Source organism: Macaca thibetana, chromosome X, assembly GCF_024542745.1.
Source record: "Macaca thibetana thibetana isolate TM-01 chromosome X, ASM2454274v1, whole genome shotgun sequence".
Lineage (NCBI taxonomy): Eukaryota > Metazoa > Chordata > Mammalia > Primates > Cercopithecidae > Macaca > Macaca thibetana.
In genome coordinates, this window is record NC_065598.1 from 43,748,501 (window position 1) to 43,765,805 (window position 17,305).

At 37.9% G+C, this 17,305-nt stretch overlaps 2 protein-coding genes across 2 annotated transcripts in view; both read right to left on the bottom strand.

Annotated features, from left to right (window-relative positions):
• Positions 1-17,305, bottom strand: part of MAOB (monoamine oxidase B) — a 713,383-nt gene that overhangs the window by 372,608 nt on the left and 323,470 nt on the right. The window lies entirely within an intron of this gene.
• Positions 8,929-17,305, bottom strand: part of EFHC2 (EF-hand domain containing 2) — a 198,034-nt gene continuing 189,657 nt past the window's right edge. Inside the window, exon 15 of the mRNA XM_050775820.1 lies at positions 8,929-11,511. Coding sequence (XP_050631777.1) covers positions 11,410-11,511 — 102 coding nt within the window. The 3' untranslated portion in view covers positions 8,929-11,409. The remainder of the gene's footprint in view (positions 11,512-17,305) is intronic.

The window sequence follows — 17,305 nt, forward strand, 5'->3', positions numbered from 1 at the left end:
CAATATGAACTACACCCCCCCCCCAAAAAAAATGAGAAAAGGGTGAACAAAGCATCAGTGACCATGCGACAGCTTTAAGCATCCTAATATATATGTAATAGGAGTTACCAATGGAAAAGAGAGGAGTGGTAACTAAAAAAGCACTTGGGCCAGGTGCAGTGGCTCATGCCTGTAATTCCAGCCCTATGGGAGGCTGAGGAAGGCAGATCACCTGAGGTCAAGAGTTCGAGACCAGCCTGGTTAACATGGTGAAACCCCATCTCTACTAAAAATATAAAAATTAGCCAGGCATGGTGGTGGGCACCTGTAATCCCAGCTACTTGGGAGGTTAAGGCAGGAGAATCACTTGAACCCAGGAGGTGGAGGCTGCAGTGAGCCGAGACCATGCCATTGCACTCCAGCTGGGCAACAGGAGCAAAACTCCGTCTCAAAAAAAAAAAAAAGGCACTTGAAGATAGCATGGCCAAACATTTTCCAAATTTTATGAAAACTATAAATCTAAGGAACCAAGAAGCTCAACAAATCCCAAGCACAAGGAAACTAGCTCAAGGCTCATCATAAACAAATTGTTTAAAACTCGTGATAAATAGAAAATGCTGAAATTAGCCAAAGAAAAAACATATATTACATACAGAGGGACAAAAATAAAGTTGACAGATTTCTCATGTGAAACAATGTAAGCCAGAAATAAGGGGAGCAATGTACTTAAAATATAGAAAGAAGAAACTTTCAACTTAGGCATTTATACCCTGTGAAAATATCTTTCTAAAATGAAAGCAAAATAAAGACATTTTAAGACATTTAAAAAGAAAGCAAAATAATTCATCACCAACTGACCCATACTACAAGAAATGTTAAACGAAGTATTTTAGGCACAAGAGAAATGATACCAGATGGAAATATGGATCTGCACAAAGGATTAAAAAGCACAAGAAATGGTAACTACATAGATAACTACATTAGCTTTTTCTTGTTATTTAAATCTCTTTAAAAGATAATGACTATTAAATAAAAATAGCAATGCAGTGTGGGGCTTAAAACATATGAAAAGTAAGGTAACAATAGCACAAGATTTAATAGGGGAGAAATGGATGTATACTATTTAAGATTACTATACTATACCATACATCATTGGAAGGTAGATTGTGCTAAGTTAAAGGCATATACTGCAAACCCTAAAACAACGAATATAATAACAAATTGAAGAGTTATAATGAAAGGGTCCAGAATAAGCCACTGTGGCATAAAAATTATTTTGAGCTGAAGGCATTTGAGTTCCTGAAAAACTTTCTCTGCCTAAAAGCAGTGCCTCCCAAAAGAACTCAATCGTCATAAATTCCTTCCCCAGGAGCAACTGTCCACCAGATTGCTTCACTAGTAAATTCTACTAAATGTTTAAGGAAGAAATAATACCAATTCTATACAAGCTCTTCCATAAAATTGAAAAGGAAGGAATATTTCCCAACTTATTCTATGAGGCCAACATTATCACGAAACCAAAACCAGACAAAGATATGACAAGAAAAGAAAACTAGGATTAATGTCCTTCATAGATTTTCACAGAAGAAAAAATTTCAACAAAATTTTAGCAAATTGAATCCAGCAATTTATAAGAAGGATAACACATCGTGACCTAATAGGGTTCATTCCAGTAATGCACAGTTGGTTTCAAAATTTTAATATTCAAAATTCAATGTCATTTTCAATTAAAAAGTGGACAAAGGACTCAAGTAATCATTTCTCCAAAGAAAATTTACAAATGGCCAAAAAACACAGAAAAGATGCTCAGCATCATTAGTCTTTAGGGAAATATAAACCAAACGAGCTACCAGTTCACACGCAGCAGGATAGCTATTTTAAAAAATGGAAAATAACATGTGTTGGTGAAGATATGAAGACACTGGAACCCTCATACCTTTAAGGTAGAAATATGAAATGCTTCAGTCACTACAGAAAACAATTTGGCAGTTCCTCAAAAAGTTAAATGGAGAATGACTATATGTCCCTAGGATTCTACTCCTAGGTATATACTCAAGAGAACTGAAAACTAGTACTCAAACAAAGTACATGTGCACACGTGTTTCTATAGCAGCACTATTCACAAAAGTCAAAAGGAGAAAAGAACCCAAATGTCCACTGATGCATGAATGGATATACAAATTGTGGTATATCCATAAAATAAAATATTGTTCAGCCACAAAAAGAAATGAAGTAGCAATACATGCTACAACATGGATGACCAAAAACATTATGCTAACTGAAAGAAGCCAGATACAAAGGTCACATACTGTATGATTCCATTTATATGAAATATTTAGAGTAAGTAAACTCATAAAGACAGAAAGGAGATTAGTGGTTGCCAGGGGGCTGAAGGCAAGAGGTATAGAGAGTGACTGCTTCATGGGTATGGGGTTTTCCTTTTGTGGTGATAAAAATATTTTGGAACTAGAGGTGATGGCAGCACAACATTGTGAATGTACTAAATGCCACTGTATTTTACAATTTAAAATGGTTAATTTTATATGAATTTTATCTTAATAAAAAATTTAAAAATTAATGTCATTTACTATATTAAACAAGTACTATATTTAAAAAGAAAAATAAGATTATCTTAATAGATGCAGCAAAATGTTTAACAAAATCCAAAATCCATTCCTGATAAAATCTCTCAGCAAAATAGAAATAGAAGGGAGCTTACTAAGCCTGATAAAGGATGTCTACTAACATCCTATAGCTAACATCATACTTAATGGTGAAACACTGAATGCTTTCCTTCTAAGTTCAGTGACAAGAAAGGGATGTCCACCCTCATCATCTCTATTCAATGTTGTACTGGAAGTTCTAGCCAGTGCAATACAACAAGAAAAGGGAATAAAAGGCATCCATATTTGAAATGAAGAAGTAAAACTTTATTCATGGACTAACATCATCTATATGAAAAATCTGATCATCTATGATTGTCTATTTGTATTGTCCATGTGAAATATCTGATGATGTCTTAAAAAAGCTGCAAGACTAATAAATGAGTTTATTAAGGTTGAAGGATACAAGATCAATGTATAAAAATCAAATAAATAAAAAATGTATTTTATCTTTTAGCAACAATCAAAAATTAAAATTTTCAAAAATTACCATTTACATTGGCATTAACAAATTTGAAATAGTTAGGGAGGAATCTGTCAAATATGTACAATACCTGCTCACTGGAAACTACAAAACATTGCTGAGATAAAGAAGCCTTAAATAAACAGAGTGACATACTCTGGTCATGGGCCAGAAGACTCAATATTATTAAGATAACAATTCTCTTCAAATGGGTCTGTAGATTCAGTACAATCCCAATAAAAATCCTAGCATGATTTTAGAATTGACAAGCTGATACATAGGAAATTGTAAAAGATCTAGAATAGCCAAAACTACTATGCAAAGAACAAAGTTGGAGAATTAAAGCTACTGATTTCAAGACCTATTAAAAACTTATAGTAAACAAGCCAGTGTGGTATTAATGTAAAAATCAGCACATAAATCAGTAGAACAGAATAGAAAATCCAGAAATAGATCCACACATAATTGACAACTGATTTTATGCAATGGTTAATTCCCTGGAGACATGTTAATCTTTTCAACAAAGGATACTATAACAATTGGATATCCATATTCAAAAAAATAAATAAATAAACTTGGAGCCATACTTTGTGCTATATACAAAAATGAACTTGAAATGGATTATAGATCTAAATGAAAAACCTAAAACTACAAAACTTCTAGAAGGAAACACAGAAAAAACCTTTGTGAACTTGGTTTATACAAAGATTTATTAAGTATAACACCAACAACATAATCCATGAAATAATAAATTAATAAAATAGACTTCATCAGAATTAAAACCTTTTGCCTTCCAAAAGACCCTGTTAAGAAAATGTAAAGACAACTATAGTCCGAGATAAAATATTTGGAAATCACACATCAGATAAAAAGCCTGTGTCCAGAACATATAATGAACTCTCAAAACTCAATAAGAAGAATATAAACAATCACAATGAGTTACAGTCTTTCCTTGATATCTTGATATCTGATATCAATACCTGGATTGGCTCCAGGACCTCCTGCAGATACCCAAATTTGTGGATGCTCAAGTCCCTGATATACAAAGTGGCATAGGTGTTCACATATAACCTATACACTTCCTCCCATATACCTTACATCATCTCTAGATAACTTACAATACCTAATACAATGTAAGCACCATGTAAATAGTTGTTATACTGCATTGTTTAGAAAATGACAAGGCGAAAACATATGTGCATGTCAGTACAAACGCAATTTTTAAAAAATGTTTTCTGCCTGCAGTTGGTTGAATCAACATATGTGGAACCCATGGAGATGAACAATTGACTGTACTACTACACAGCTATTAGAATGGCTAAAATTTGAAGGATTAACCATAACAAGTGTAGGGGTAGAAATGTGTGCTACCTTTCCTCACCGTAAGAGTCACGGCCAACACTCCTATAACAAAAGACAGGTTAACAAGAGAAAAGCATAACTAATTTATTTAATCCAGGTTCTATGTGACATGGGAGCCTTCAGACCCAAAGACCCAGGACAAACTGTCTATTTTTATGCTTAGGTTTGATGAAGAATGGACAGCTGTGTGGAAATGTGATTAGACAAAAGGGTACAATCTAATGGTAATAGACTGAAGGGGGAAGCTCAGTAAGGCCTGTCCATTCATATGCTTTTTGGCCTCTCTGTGTAGCATTTCTTTCCTCTGTGTATAGGATAGGACACCTGTCACATGAGGGTCTCCAAGGGAAGAGGGGAAGGTCAGAGAATGACCTTTCTAGGTTCTATGACCTACATTGGGGAAGAGGAATTCTGGTTTCTATGACACTTTTCTAGGAGAAAACCAGGAATAGAGGGAGGAGGGCAGCAGAGGGTCAGAGAGACCTTGCCTCTGAGGACTTCAAATCTCCTTTAAAGTACTCAGCACACCAAGGTACTAAACTTTGGGGTATTGGGTTTTTATTACTCGAAAGGGGTCCCAATCCAGATGCCAAGAGAGGGTTCTTGGACCTCATGCAAGGAAGAATTTGGGATGAGTCCATAAAGTGAAAGCAAGTTTATTAAGAAAGTAAAGAATAAAAGAATAGCTACTCCGTTGGCAGAGCAGTGGCATGGGCTGCTCGACTGATTATACTTATAGTTATTTCTTGATTATATGCTAAACAAGGGGTGGATTATTCATGAGTTTTCTGGGAAAAGAACCGAGATTTCCCAGAACTGGGGGTCCCTCCCCTTTTTAGACCATATAGGGTAACTTTCGGATGTTGACATGTTTATTAGTCCATTTTTACACTGCTATGAAGAGATACCTGAGACTGGGTAATATATAAAGGGAAGAGGTTTAATTGACTCACAGTCAGTTCCCCATTGCTGGGGAGGCCTCAGGAAACTTACAGTCATGGTGTAAGGCAAAGGAGAAGCAGGCACCTTCTTCACATGGCGGCAGGACGGAGTGAGTGCAAGCAGAGGAAATGCCAGATCTCTTGATAACTGACTCACTACCATGAGAACAGCATGGGGGAACCATCCCCCATGATCCAATTATCTCCACCTGGTCCCATCCTTGACACGTGGGAATTATGGGGATTATAATTCAAGGTGAGATTTGGGTGGGGACACAGAACCAAACCATATCACCATGGCGTTTGTAAACTGTCCTGGCACTGGTGGGAGTGTCTTCTACCATGCTAATGCATTATAATTGGCATATAATGAGCAGTGATGACGACCAGAGGTCACTTTCATCACCATCTTGGTTTTGGTGGATTTTTGGCCAGCTTCTTTACCACATCCTGTTTTATCAGCAAGGTCTCTGTGACCTGTTTCTTCTGCTGACCTCCTATCTCATCCTGTGACTAAGAATGCCTAACCTCCTGGGAATTCAGTCCAATAGGTCTCGGCCTTATTTTGCCCAGCCCCTGTTCAAGATGGAGTCGCTCTGGTTCAAATGTCTCTGACACTCCTAAGTCAGGCTTTCAGTTATTTATAGTTCATTACGCTAGGACTCAAAGTAGGAAGGCAGCCTCAGGCCAAATTTAGTTTAATTTAACAATTTATGATCTTGATAGGGGTGATGTATCGTGGGTACATACATATGCCAACTCATCAAATTGTATACTTAAATATGTGCAGTTTACTATTAAGTCAATAAAGCTGGTTTTTAGAAAGTTATTACTGTTAGTAATATGCAAGGCACTATGGTTCTCAGACAATATGCCTCCCCTGGGTAATCTTATCCAAACTCACAATTACCATCCATACTCTGATGATTCCCAAGTATGTATCTCCAGCCCAGGCCATTCTGCTAAGATTCAGACCTGTTAATCCAGCTGCCTTAACATGGCCACTTATTAGTTCTGCAAGCACCCTAATTCAGCATGCCCAAGGCAGAATTTTTGATATTCTCCCTTCACTTGATTTTTCTCTCATGTACCCCAGTACAATGAAAGGCAACACCATCTATCCAGCTGTGAAAATGACCCAGTCATAATTTTGATTTCTTCTCCCTCATCTCCAACATCGCAAATGCATCGTGAATCCCTCCACTTCTCACCAACATTACATTAATCCAAACTACCCATCACTTCTCTGGCAACAGTCTCCTAATCAGTCTTCTTGCAGCCAAACTCACTCTTAGAGTTCACACACACAAAGCAGCCAGAGATTTTTAAATACAGACATGATCTTTCCATTCCCCAGATTAAAATATTTCAGAAACTTCTCATTGCCTTGGGATGAAGTGCAAACTCTTCAACATGAGTCACACACACAAGGTGGTCCCTATTTTTGTCCCAACTCCCCTCTAAAATGGTCATCTTTTGCCACTTCCCTTCTCACTCTCCTAGCTCCAGTCATAGTTAAAACTGGGGGTATTCACAGGCGTCTGAAATGGCCGTTCAGCTCCTGTTTTTTATTCAACGGGTGGCCTTACAGCAATAATGAACAGTGGTAGCACAGGAGAAAAAAGCAGGCAAAAGTAATTTTATCAAGTTCCTATTTCAGTCAGAGGTTCTTGTTGTATAGGCAAAGTAGGAAAAAAGAAACACAAAGATGACTTTGGTGGAAGTATTTCTAAAGGAGAATGCATTTTTATTTTTTCACCAAGCTATCGGCCCCTCTGGATTTTAATATTATAGTGGGGTCATAACAAGCATTTCCTCTATTGTTGGCTTTACACAGATGCGAAGTGGTGCTCAGGAAGCTAGGAGACTGATGAATAGTTGGTTTGATGTATTTGAATCATTCAGCACTTTGAGTTAAATGTGCATATTCTGTTCAAAATAGACAATGGGGAGGGGCAGTCCCCCCTTTCCCTCTCTAACTTGCATAACATCAGGCCTCACTGCCTTAACTAATGAGTATTTAGAAGTAAAGGCTCCTACTGATTCCAGCGAGTCATTAATTCTCTGCTTGCAGAGCCGCTGTGGAGTTTTTCATCGGCCACATTTTTTTAGCTTTTACCAAGTTGCTTCTGAGCCGCAGTGCTGACCCCTGGGCTCCTGTGTGTACCACACACCAGACACATAATGGGCTTGAAAGTCCCCTTGCAAGGAATTTTTCTGAGGACCAGGAACAAATTACAAAGAAGATGCATATTCTAGCCACTCCATTGACAAAGATGTCTCAGAACTCTTAGTTTTAGGGAACTTAATTGACCTTGAATGTAAATGTATATTTAAACCAATATGTATAACCTGGTAGAATAAGGGGAGGAGGTGAGTTACAAAATTCTCTTAAACTAATTGCACAGTCAGTCCTACCCTTTGTAATAATGAATGTTTGCTCCATTATCGCCCCAGGTTTATTATTTTCTAAATAGCCTCATTGATCTTGCCTCAGTGGGCTTTCCATTTTTACACATGACATTCTCTTGGGAATTGAAAAGCACGGTGTCTCTGAAGATGCTCAGTCAACTTGAAAACACTCATTTTCGAAAAGGTCTTAACCTGCCTTCAACTTGAAGCAATTCAGACTTTGCACAAACAAACATTAGAGCAGAGACGCATCACTCGTGTATATGTTTCTACCATCACTGGGAAGCTGTTTGTCTGAAAGGTTATTTATAGACCATTTTTTAAGGGTATTCAAAATTCAGGGATCTATACTCATAACTAAAATGAATGTACATGTAATTGGAAGCATGACACTTCATTATGATGATTATAATGGTTTCTGCATTATTCAATATCATAAATATTTTGTGGAAGACCCTATTTCGTTATGACTCCAACTAGTAAACTTATAGCTAAATTGTGTGGTGGAAGGGAAACGAGAAAGAAGAAATAAGTGGAAAAGGCTAGGAAACAACCCCAACTCAAGATAAATTCAAGTTGGAAAGGCAAGAGTTTTGTGTTTTGTATTGATTTGAGATTTCACTTTACTCATCAATAATTCCCTATTTGAAAGAAGGGAGGGCAATTTAAATATTCTAAACTCATGACTGAGGGGTCCATAAAGCCTGGAAGCTCTATGACCCCAAATAACCAAACTTCAAATACTCTAGTCTTTAAAAAAATATAATAACAAGAATAGTAACTTGTCAGTAATTGAATCAAAGGCAATACAGGAAATAAAGTAGGCAAAATGTTTAAACTGTTATAAATGCTTGAAAGTTACAAAGCTCTGTATCTCCCCTCTGTTGTCTAAAATTATAACTATTTTAGTAAGCTTAAGCTAAAGTAAACCAATAGACTTACCCACATTACTTTTCAAGTGGTTAGGTAAAAAAGGTAATAAAAGGCAAATAAGTACTGCAAATTAATCCTCTGCTGGCGACAATACCTCACAACAGTGCCTCAGCAAACCACTTAATGTGAACTTCAACAGCTTTTAATCAGTTTTGTATGAAAAGACATGATTTGATTTGGGTTTTCAAATGGCTTTATCAATCATTCCCACAGTTCCAAGAATACTAAATAACAATTAGTTCTTAGGACAAAAGGTTTGCCTATATTAACCTTCAACTCACCCAGACATCCAAAGGCAGCACTTGCTTTTTCTTCAAAATGAGAGCATGTTAGCAGCTGAAAATATAAGTATATGGAAAGGTTGTGAAACTTCTTTCAAATTATTACCCTGGAACAATGACAATAGTTGGGATTTCTCTTTTGCAGAGGGAAGAGAAGAGGCAGAAATTCCAGCCCTCCTTCCCCCAAAATTTTAGTCTCGGGATTTATTGGTGCCGAAAACCACAGTTATCTACTGCTTGAAACCTAAGCAGAATGCATCAGCATTTTGGGACCACCTGGGACCAAGGGGGGCTGGGAGACTTCCAGATGGATTGTAAGACAATTCACTGATATTTACATAACAAGAATAAATGTTTTTCCTAAGATAGCATTTCCTTTCAGTGTCTTGAGACCACCAGCAAAAGAGGGAGGTACAGAAATTCTATTACATTAATAGTCTTTGTTTTTATGGCTTTGGCATTTATTAACTAGTGGGAGCTGTTTATTGGGTCATAAACTTTACTAATGGGGATATTATCTCTAAATTATAAATCTTGTTCAGTATATGGCTTAGTTATAAAAAGAATAATTATTTAAAATGTCTGTATGGCTGCAATGTATCATGTTTATCGGCATGAATCCTATAATGGCCATTTCATTGCTAATTGTGGGCTTGAACCAGAAACAACCAGAGCAGTAACACACATCTATGCAATAGAATAAGCAGTTGTCACCCCACAAACTCAGGAGCATTGTCATTGGTTTGCTTCCTTTTTCTCCCCCAGCTTCTCAAATGAACTACATTATAAGCCTTTACAAGGGCTAAATTATCTACATATTTAAACTCTTGAAGGAAAGACAACTGACTGAAGAGTTGAATAGGTAAGTGACGAATGTGTCAGCTTGAAAAGTTCCAGGAAAGTGTCATCCTTCTAAAAGCTTGCTCTCTGGGGAATGAAAAATCTTAAAGTGACAAAATGGCTTGGCACTGTCAGTTGCCTTAAAAAAAACCTGGGACAAAAATCAAGTAGTCAAATTTAGGATTTATGGTAGATAGTTTTGGTATATAAATTGAGTATACTAGTTTAGTGTTAAGTCCTGAAAGGGTTGGGGGGGAGCATCTATTCTAACAATAGCACGTGTGGAATTATTCTAGGTTTATATATAGAAATCGTTTATTGATTAACTTCAATTTTTTAAAAATGAAAGGGCCATTGTTGTCAAGAGTAAATTGGTACATTTGAGTGCCAAGAAGCCAGCAAGACACTGCTGCAAATGTGGAGTGAAAGAATAATGAGTCCGAAGGGTCCCTTGAGATGTCATCAGCTCCTCTTCTTCTCAGAGTAGTCCCTGCAGTTCCTTCTTGAGAGACCTCCATTGTCTCCCAGAACACCAGGCAAATGGATTTATGATACATAGCACCCCACATTGAACAATGGGATAGACGGGGATAGACTTCTTACACTGAATTCCCAGAGGTACATGGCTATGGGTTTTAATCAAATGTATACTACATGACAAGAGTTCTGCTGAAGAAAAATAAAAATAGAACTAGAAAAATGCAGGGGAAAAATGTTGTAGTTTCTGAATATTTAAACCTCTAGGGTGGGGCGGGTGGGATGTGTGTGTAAAACAAACCAAAAAAAAAAAAATCTCAAAATCTTCAGCTTTCACATTTGTAAATATTTTAGACATAATAAATTTTTGGTCAAACTATAATTATATACACATGCATATATTCCTAAGCTAACAAGCTGACTTTAGATAGAAAAAAGGGCATTACAAATATAAATACTGCATATGTTTCCTGTGTGTGTGTGTGTGTGTGTGTGTGTGTGTGTGTGTGTGTATGTTTTGGGGAGGTTCTTTTTCTTCCCATAGCTTTACTAAGTTTAAAAAATAAACATATTTACTCTAGAGAGGTTTAAGAATTATTTTGATGAGGTGGGTTGCTACAAAACTTAACTATATAAGTAATAAATGTGTCAAAAAGGTTTCAAAAATATTTAATAGAATCACAACTTATTGCTGTGATATAATTTGATTTTGTATTGTCATGTATAACCTTCAGAAGTTATTTTCTGTTCATATACTAATGAATCAAATTACGTTGGATGAAAAATTATCAGAAGATTTTTTGGTATTAATAAAATATACATATAATAAAAATATTCAACATGTTTTAAGATGGCATTTTAAATAGTAACAGTACGGCAGAAATATAACATGATGTTCTGAAAAACTAACATGACAAAATAGGATTAATTGTGATTTGTGGATTTCCATTTAATATAAACCTTGTTTCTTTTTTGTTTTTAATGAAATTATATCTACTAAAGTAAATGTGGCAAAATGAGAGAAGTAAATCAAAGAGAATTGACCAAAACTGGCATGGTTATTCCTCCTCTAAGCCAAACACATCCTTCAAAAGGGTCAAGTAGTCAATGTATTTCGCAGGAATAGGTGATGGCATGCCAAGCCAGATATCTTCACATCTCTAGAAAAAAAAAACAAAAACGGATATGATTAGAACCACATTTCAAAGTACAGTTTTGAAAATTCAACACCGAAGTTTATTTTCAAAGGGAAAATTTCTACCATCTACTTCAGGTTCATAAAGACTTTGTGGTAGACTGGATACTTGTTCTTGATTCTTCATTCCCTCCCTGTATAAGAATTACGTGCCCACACTCTTTGTCATATGACTCTGCAGAACCTCCCGTGGAGTAAGAAGAGTATATTTTCCTGTTCCTTTGATATGTGGTTGGCCACATGACTGGCTTTGACCTATGTACTGTTAGCAGACATATCATGAACAGAGGCTCTAGTGTGCTGGCATCATTTGGCTTGGCCTTCTGTGCCTCTGCCATCACCATGAAAAGAACATGGCCCAGGATGCTGTTGTTTTTAGAACGACCAAGGGGGATCAGACCAGGCTGGACTTGCAGACTAAGAGCCAAGCTTAGCTGAATCCAGCCATGCTTCACTGACCTACATGCCCATAGAAAAGAAAAAGAAATGTGCCTTCTTGTGAACCACTGAAATTTCAGGAGTTGTCATGCAGCATTAATACAGTGATAGATCCTCCTATACTTTCTTAAGAACCCAATTTTTATTTTTATTTTATTTGTTTTAAGGCAGGGTCTCACTTTGTTGCCCAGGCTGGAGTACAGTGGCGCAATCTCTGCTCACTGCAACCTCTGACTCCCAGGTTTGAGTGATTCTCATGCCTCAGCCTCCCGAGTAGCTGGGATTACAGGCACATGCCACCACGCCCAGCTAATTTTTGTATTTTTAGGAGAGACGGGTTTCGCCATATAGGCCGGACTGGTCTGGTCTCAAACTCCTGGCTTCAAGTTATCCATCCACCTCAGCCTCCCAAAGTGCTGGAATTACAGGCGTGAACTGCCGCCTAAAGAACCCAATTTTTAAAATACAAACTGGTAGCTATACTGGCTGCTTGGTTACTGTTTCTTCCGTAAACAATGAAAAGAACACTGGATCACTCACAGTGTGATCTTGCAGATAAGCCACTTTGTGTGTGTGTGTGTGTGTGTCTACATATACACACACAGATGCACATTGTATATAATATGTAAATATGTGTGTATATACACACACACACACAAACTTTTTGAATATGCTGCAATGGTTAATTAATATCAACAGGAGGCAAAGTCCATATATATGCCTGCTTATATTTCTACTGTCAAGGTTAAAATATGACTGTCAAGGTTAATTGTTGTATATAAGAGGTTCTATATCTTTACTAGTGTTACATTAGTATCGAGAATCACAAGGTGTCACAGAAACATAGGTAAAGGCTCAATAATTTGATGTAATGGAATTTTGGAAGCAAGCTGAGTAAGTGGTGTTTCAGTTGCACCTTATGGGATGAAAAACAGTTCAGCAGAGGGTTTAGGGTCGTGAAGGGTGTTCCAGGCATAGGGACCAGTGTAAGCAAAGGCCTGGAGACTTAAAATCTATTTTCAAGAAAGGGTGAGTAGCCCAGTGTGGTATGCGGCACATGGAGCAAAGTGGCAAGAGAGATGGTTAGAAGGAGAAGCTGGGGCCAAACTTCTGGCCTTCTGTGCTAGTTTCTACTTGAGGCTGTGGTTACGGGAAGTCACTGTAGGTCTTGGCCAGTGAAATGACAGAAATCTGATTAGAAACTGATTAGCTAACTTGCTGGATGTACAGAGAATGAAATGAAGTAAGAAAAGCAATCTGGAGGTGAGTGCAATAATACCGCTGAAAGATGACTGTGCCATAACCAGGGCAGCTGAAGTGGGCATGGAGGACAGGAGCTACCTCTGAGAGATGCTGCTGCAGGAGAACATAAAATAGCTAGAAGGGGATCAATTGAAATGGTGAAAAAGGAAAGGTGTAGTGCTATGGGCTGAGTTGTGTCCCCGCCCCCCCGCAAAAGAGGTATGTGAAGTCCTAATCCCTAGTACCTCAGAATGTGACCTTGTTTGGAAATAGGGTTTTTGTGGATGTGATTAGGTAAATTAAGATGAGGAAAATGAGATCATACTGGAGTAGGGTGGGCCCCTAATTCAATATGACTGGCCTCCCTATAAGAAGACAGCCAGGTAAAGACAGAGACACACAGGGGGAACACCAGGTGACCACAGAGGCAGAGATTAGAGTTTTGCAGCTGCAAACCAAGGAACACCAAAGACTGCCAGCAAACCATCAGAGTCTAGGAAGAGGCAGGGAAGGATTCCCACACAGGTTTCAGAGAAAGTGTGGCCCTGCTGACACCTAGATTTTGGACTGCTAGCCTCCAGAACTGTGGAAGAATAAATTTCTATTGTTTTAAGCAACTCAGTCTGTGGTACTTCGTGAGGGCATCACTAGGAAACTAATACAGGTAAGGATAGTTCTAAGAACTCTAAATTTAATAATAGTTGACAGTATCTGTTATTAGTTTCCTGGGGCTGTCATTACAAAGTACCACAAAGGAAGTGGCTTAAAGCAACAGAAACTTATTCTTTCACAGTTCAGAAGGCCAGAAGTCCAAAACCAAGGTGTTGGCAGCATTGGATCTTTCTGGAGGCTTTCAGGGAGAATTTATTCCATGCCTCCCTCCTGGCTTCTGGTGGTGGCTGGCAGTCATGCCTTGGCTTGTAGGCATATCACTCCAGCGTCTGCCTCCAACTTCACATGGTGTTCTCTGTGTATACCAATATGTTTTCATGCGGCTTTCTTATCAAGTCACCAGTCACTGCATTTAGGGTCCACTCTAATCCAGCATAACTTCATTTTAATTAATTTTATCTGCAAAGACTATATCCAAATAAGGTCACATTCTGAGGCTTGGGGTAGACAGGACTTTTGGAGGGGACAATATTCAACCCAGTGTAATATCATAAGGAAAGCAGGAAGAGTTTTAAAACATTTTTTAGTAGGAAAACAAGGCTCAGAGGGAAATTCTAAGTTCAGTTGTGGGCACTTTTTCTTTCTTTCTTTTTTATTTATTTATTTATTTATTTATTTATTTATTTATTATTATTATTATACTTTAAGTTCTAGGGTACATGTGCATAACGTGCAGGTTTGTTACATATGTATACTTGTGTCATGTTGCTGTGCTGCACCCATCAACTCGTCAGCACCCATCAACTCGTCATTTACATCAGGTATAACTCCCAATGCAATCCCTCCCCCCTCCCCCCTCCCCATGATAGGCCCCGGTGTGTGATGTTCCCCTTCCCGAGTCCAAGTGATCTCATTGTTCAGTTCCCACCTATGAGTGAGAACATGCGGTGTTTGGTTTTCTGTTCTTGTGATAGTTTGCTAAGAATGTGGGCACTTTTTCTTTCAGGTGTCCATGGGACATCAAGGTGAAGATTCTGGTAAACATCTGTAAATATGGTTATACATAGCACAGAGCTAGAATCCAGAACTGTGCAAAGATATAGAAGTCACTGGAATATGAGTGACATGTAAAACTATGACAATTGACAACACTGTCATAGAATCAGACAATAACTAAGTACCAGCATTTCTGATTCAGGTGTAAAACCTTAATTTAAGAGATGATTTATGATGATGATAAACTAGTTGCAGATTTGTGCAGGGTTATAGATAGGAATCTTGTAATTACCTAGTAGTAATAGGAATAACAATACATTTATTGGATATTTACTACATGGCTGATACTCTTTTAAGTGTTTTACATGTATTAAGTTATTTAATCATCACAGAAACCCCTTAAGAGATAAGTATTATGAGGATAATCTATTTACAGGAAAAGAAACTGAGACACAGAAGGACTAAATAGATTGTCTCAAGTCAAACCTCCAGTCAGTGGAGAAGCCTGGATTATAATAACCTGGGCAGTGGAGCTACAGAACTATGCTCATCTGCGGGGCAACCCTCCAGAGCTGAGAAGGATCTATTCAGAAGCAGCTGGCTTTCATCCTACACAGCTACATTTGGTCCTCACACTTCCAACAAGAAAAGTTAAGTACAAAACAAGGCAGTTCTTGAAGTGACACTACTCTTCTCTCTCAAGGATGCTGCCTCTCAGAAGTTGAGCCCAAACCACCAACTGGCAGTATGAAGAGCGAAATGACCATTCAGATGGTTGATGGCTAAACCCACTCCTAAGGGGTGTTTTGTGCAACTCATACCACATAGAACTTGGTAAAACATCCTTCCTTACACCAAAAAGTAGTAAACCATTACACACACACACACACTAAACAATATATTTTAATCAATGAAGGCTAAGATCAATAGTCATTCAACTCCACTATTTAACATGCCCTCAAAAATTTCATTACAGGCCGGGCGCGGTGGCTCAAGCCTGTAATCCCAGCACTTTGGGAGGCCGAGACGGGCAGATCACGAGGCCAGGAGATCGAGAGACGATCCCAGCTAACACGGTGAAACCCCGTCTCTACTAAAAAATACAAAAAAACTAGCCGGGCGAGGTGGCGGGCGCCTGTAGTCCCAGCTACTCGGGAGGCTGAGGCAGGAGAATGGCGTAAACCCGGGAGGCGGAGCTTGCAGTGAGCTGAGATCCGGCCACTGCACTCCAGCCTGGGTGACAGAGCAAGACTCCGTCTCAAAAAAAAAAAAAAAAAAAAAAAAAAAAAAAAAAAAATTTCATTACAAAACTTATAGCAATATTTGCTCTTAAGTGATGTTTGTAAATTTTATCTCAGTATAGAGAAATAGTACAAATATATGCCTTCAGAAATCACCATCCTCTAATAGGTCTTTTAAATAAAAGTTTTCAACACAGAAATAATGCATTATGTAACTCATATAAATATGATGAAATTATTCAGGGACTGGATCCTCTTATGAAACAGGTCAGGACTAGAAGATTCTGCCTCATAGCTTATGAGTTAGCAAAAGTGGTTTTGTTTTTGTATTTTTGGAGCAAGGAATTGTGATTTCAATGCTGACAATAAAGAGAAAATAATAGAACTCACAATGCAATCATGAGAACTCAAGAATTTGGAGATGAGATCAAATTTGTTAGCAACTTGGGCACAATGAAACTCAAGTAAATATCCATGAGATTTGGTATTAAGGATAATTTAAGATGAAAAGATAACAGTAGTCCATTTCTTTAAATCCTGACCACTTTAAACCCCATGACTCGCACAAAGCTCTCCTGACTACTCCGGCCCCATTGTGCTCTTTTCTTTCGAATCAATGCCACTTCCCTTGATTATTTTTCCTTTTGTCACTCTTCCTTAGGTTCCAGGTGGGAGTGACTTTCTGTCCAAATACTTCATAAATGCCACAAGCACATTAGCAGTGCTGTGGGTCCATCTATTGCCAACTCCCATTTCAGGGAGATTTTCGCACCTATTGGCTTAAAATGGACTAATGGAATCAAATTTGGGACCAAAGGAAGGTTAGGAAACAGGAGAGGTTTCCAAGGCTCAGGGGATGGGGTGAGGGGCATCAATAAAGTAGAGGGAAAGGCACTTTCTTCATAATTTTGTCTATAATTGGATCTACTTAAGGAATCTCATGGCTAGCCCCTTGGTAAAATGAAGACATTTTTGGCAACATAAGAAATCCACATACTACCACTGCCTAATTGTACTTTCTAATAAATCTGCAAATGTTCCAAATATTGTAGAATCTTTATGAAAATCTGGGCAGTGAGTTAAAATACTGTCTTCATTGACTTTTTATTAACCCTACACTATGCAATGCAAAGAAAACTCATACATATGGCTTTCCCAGCAGTGCATATCAGTTTTAAGTGGGAATAACTGTGTGGTACTTTTACAACAGGAGGAGTCATCCACAGAAGT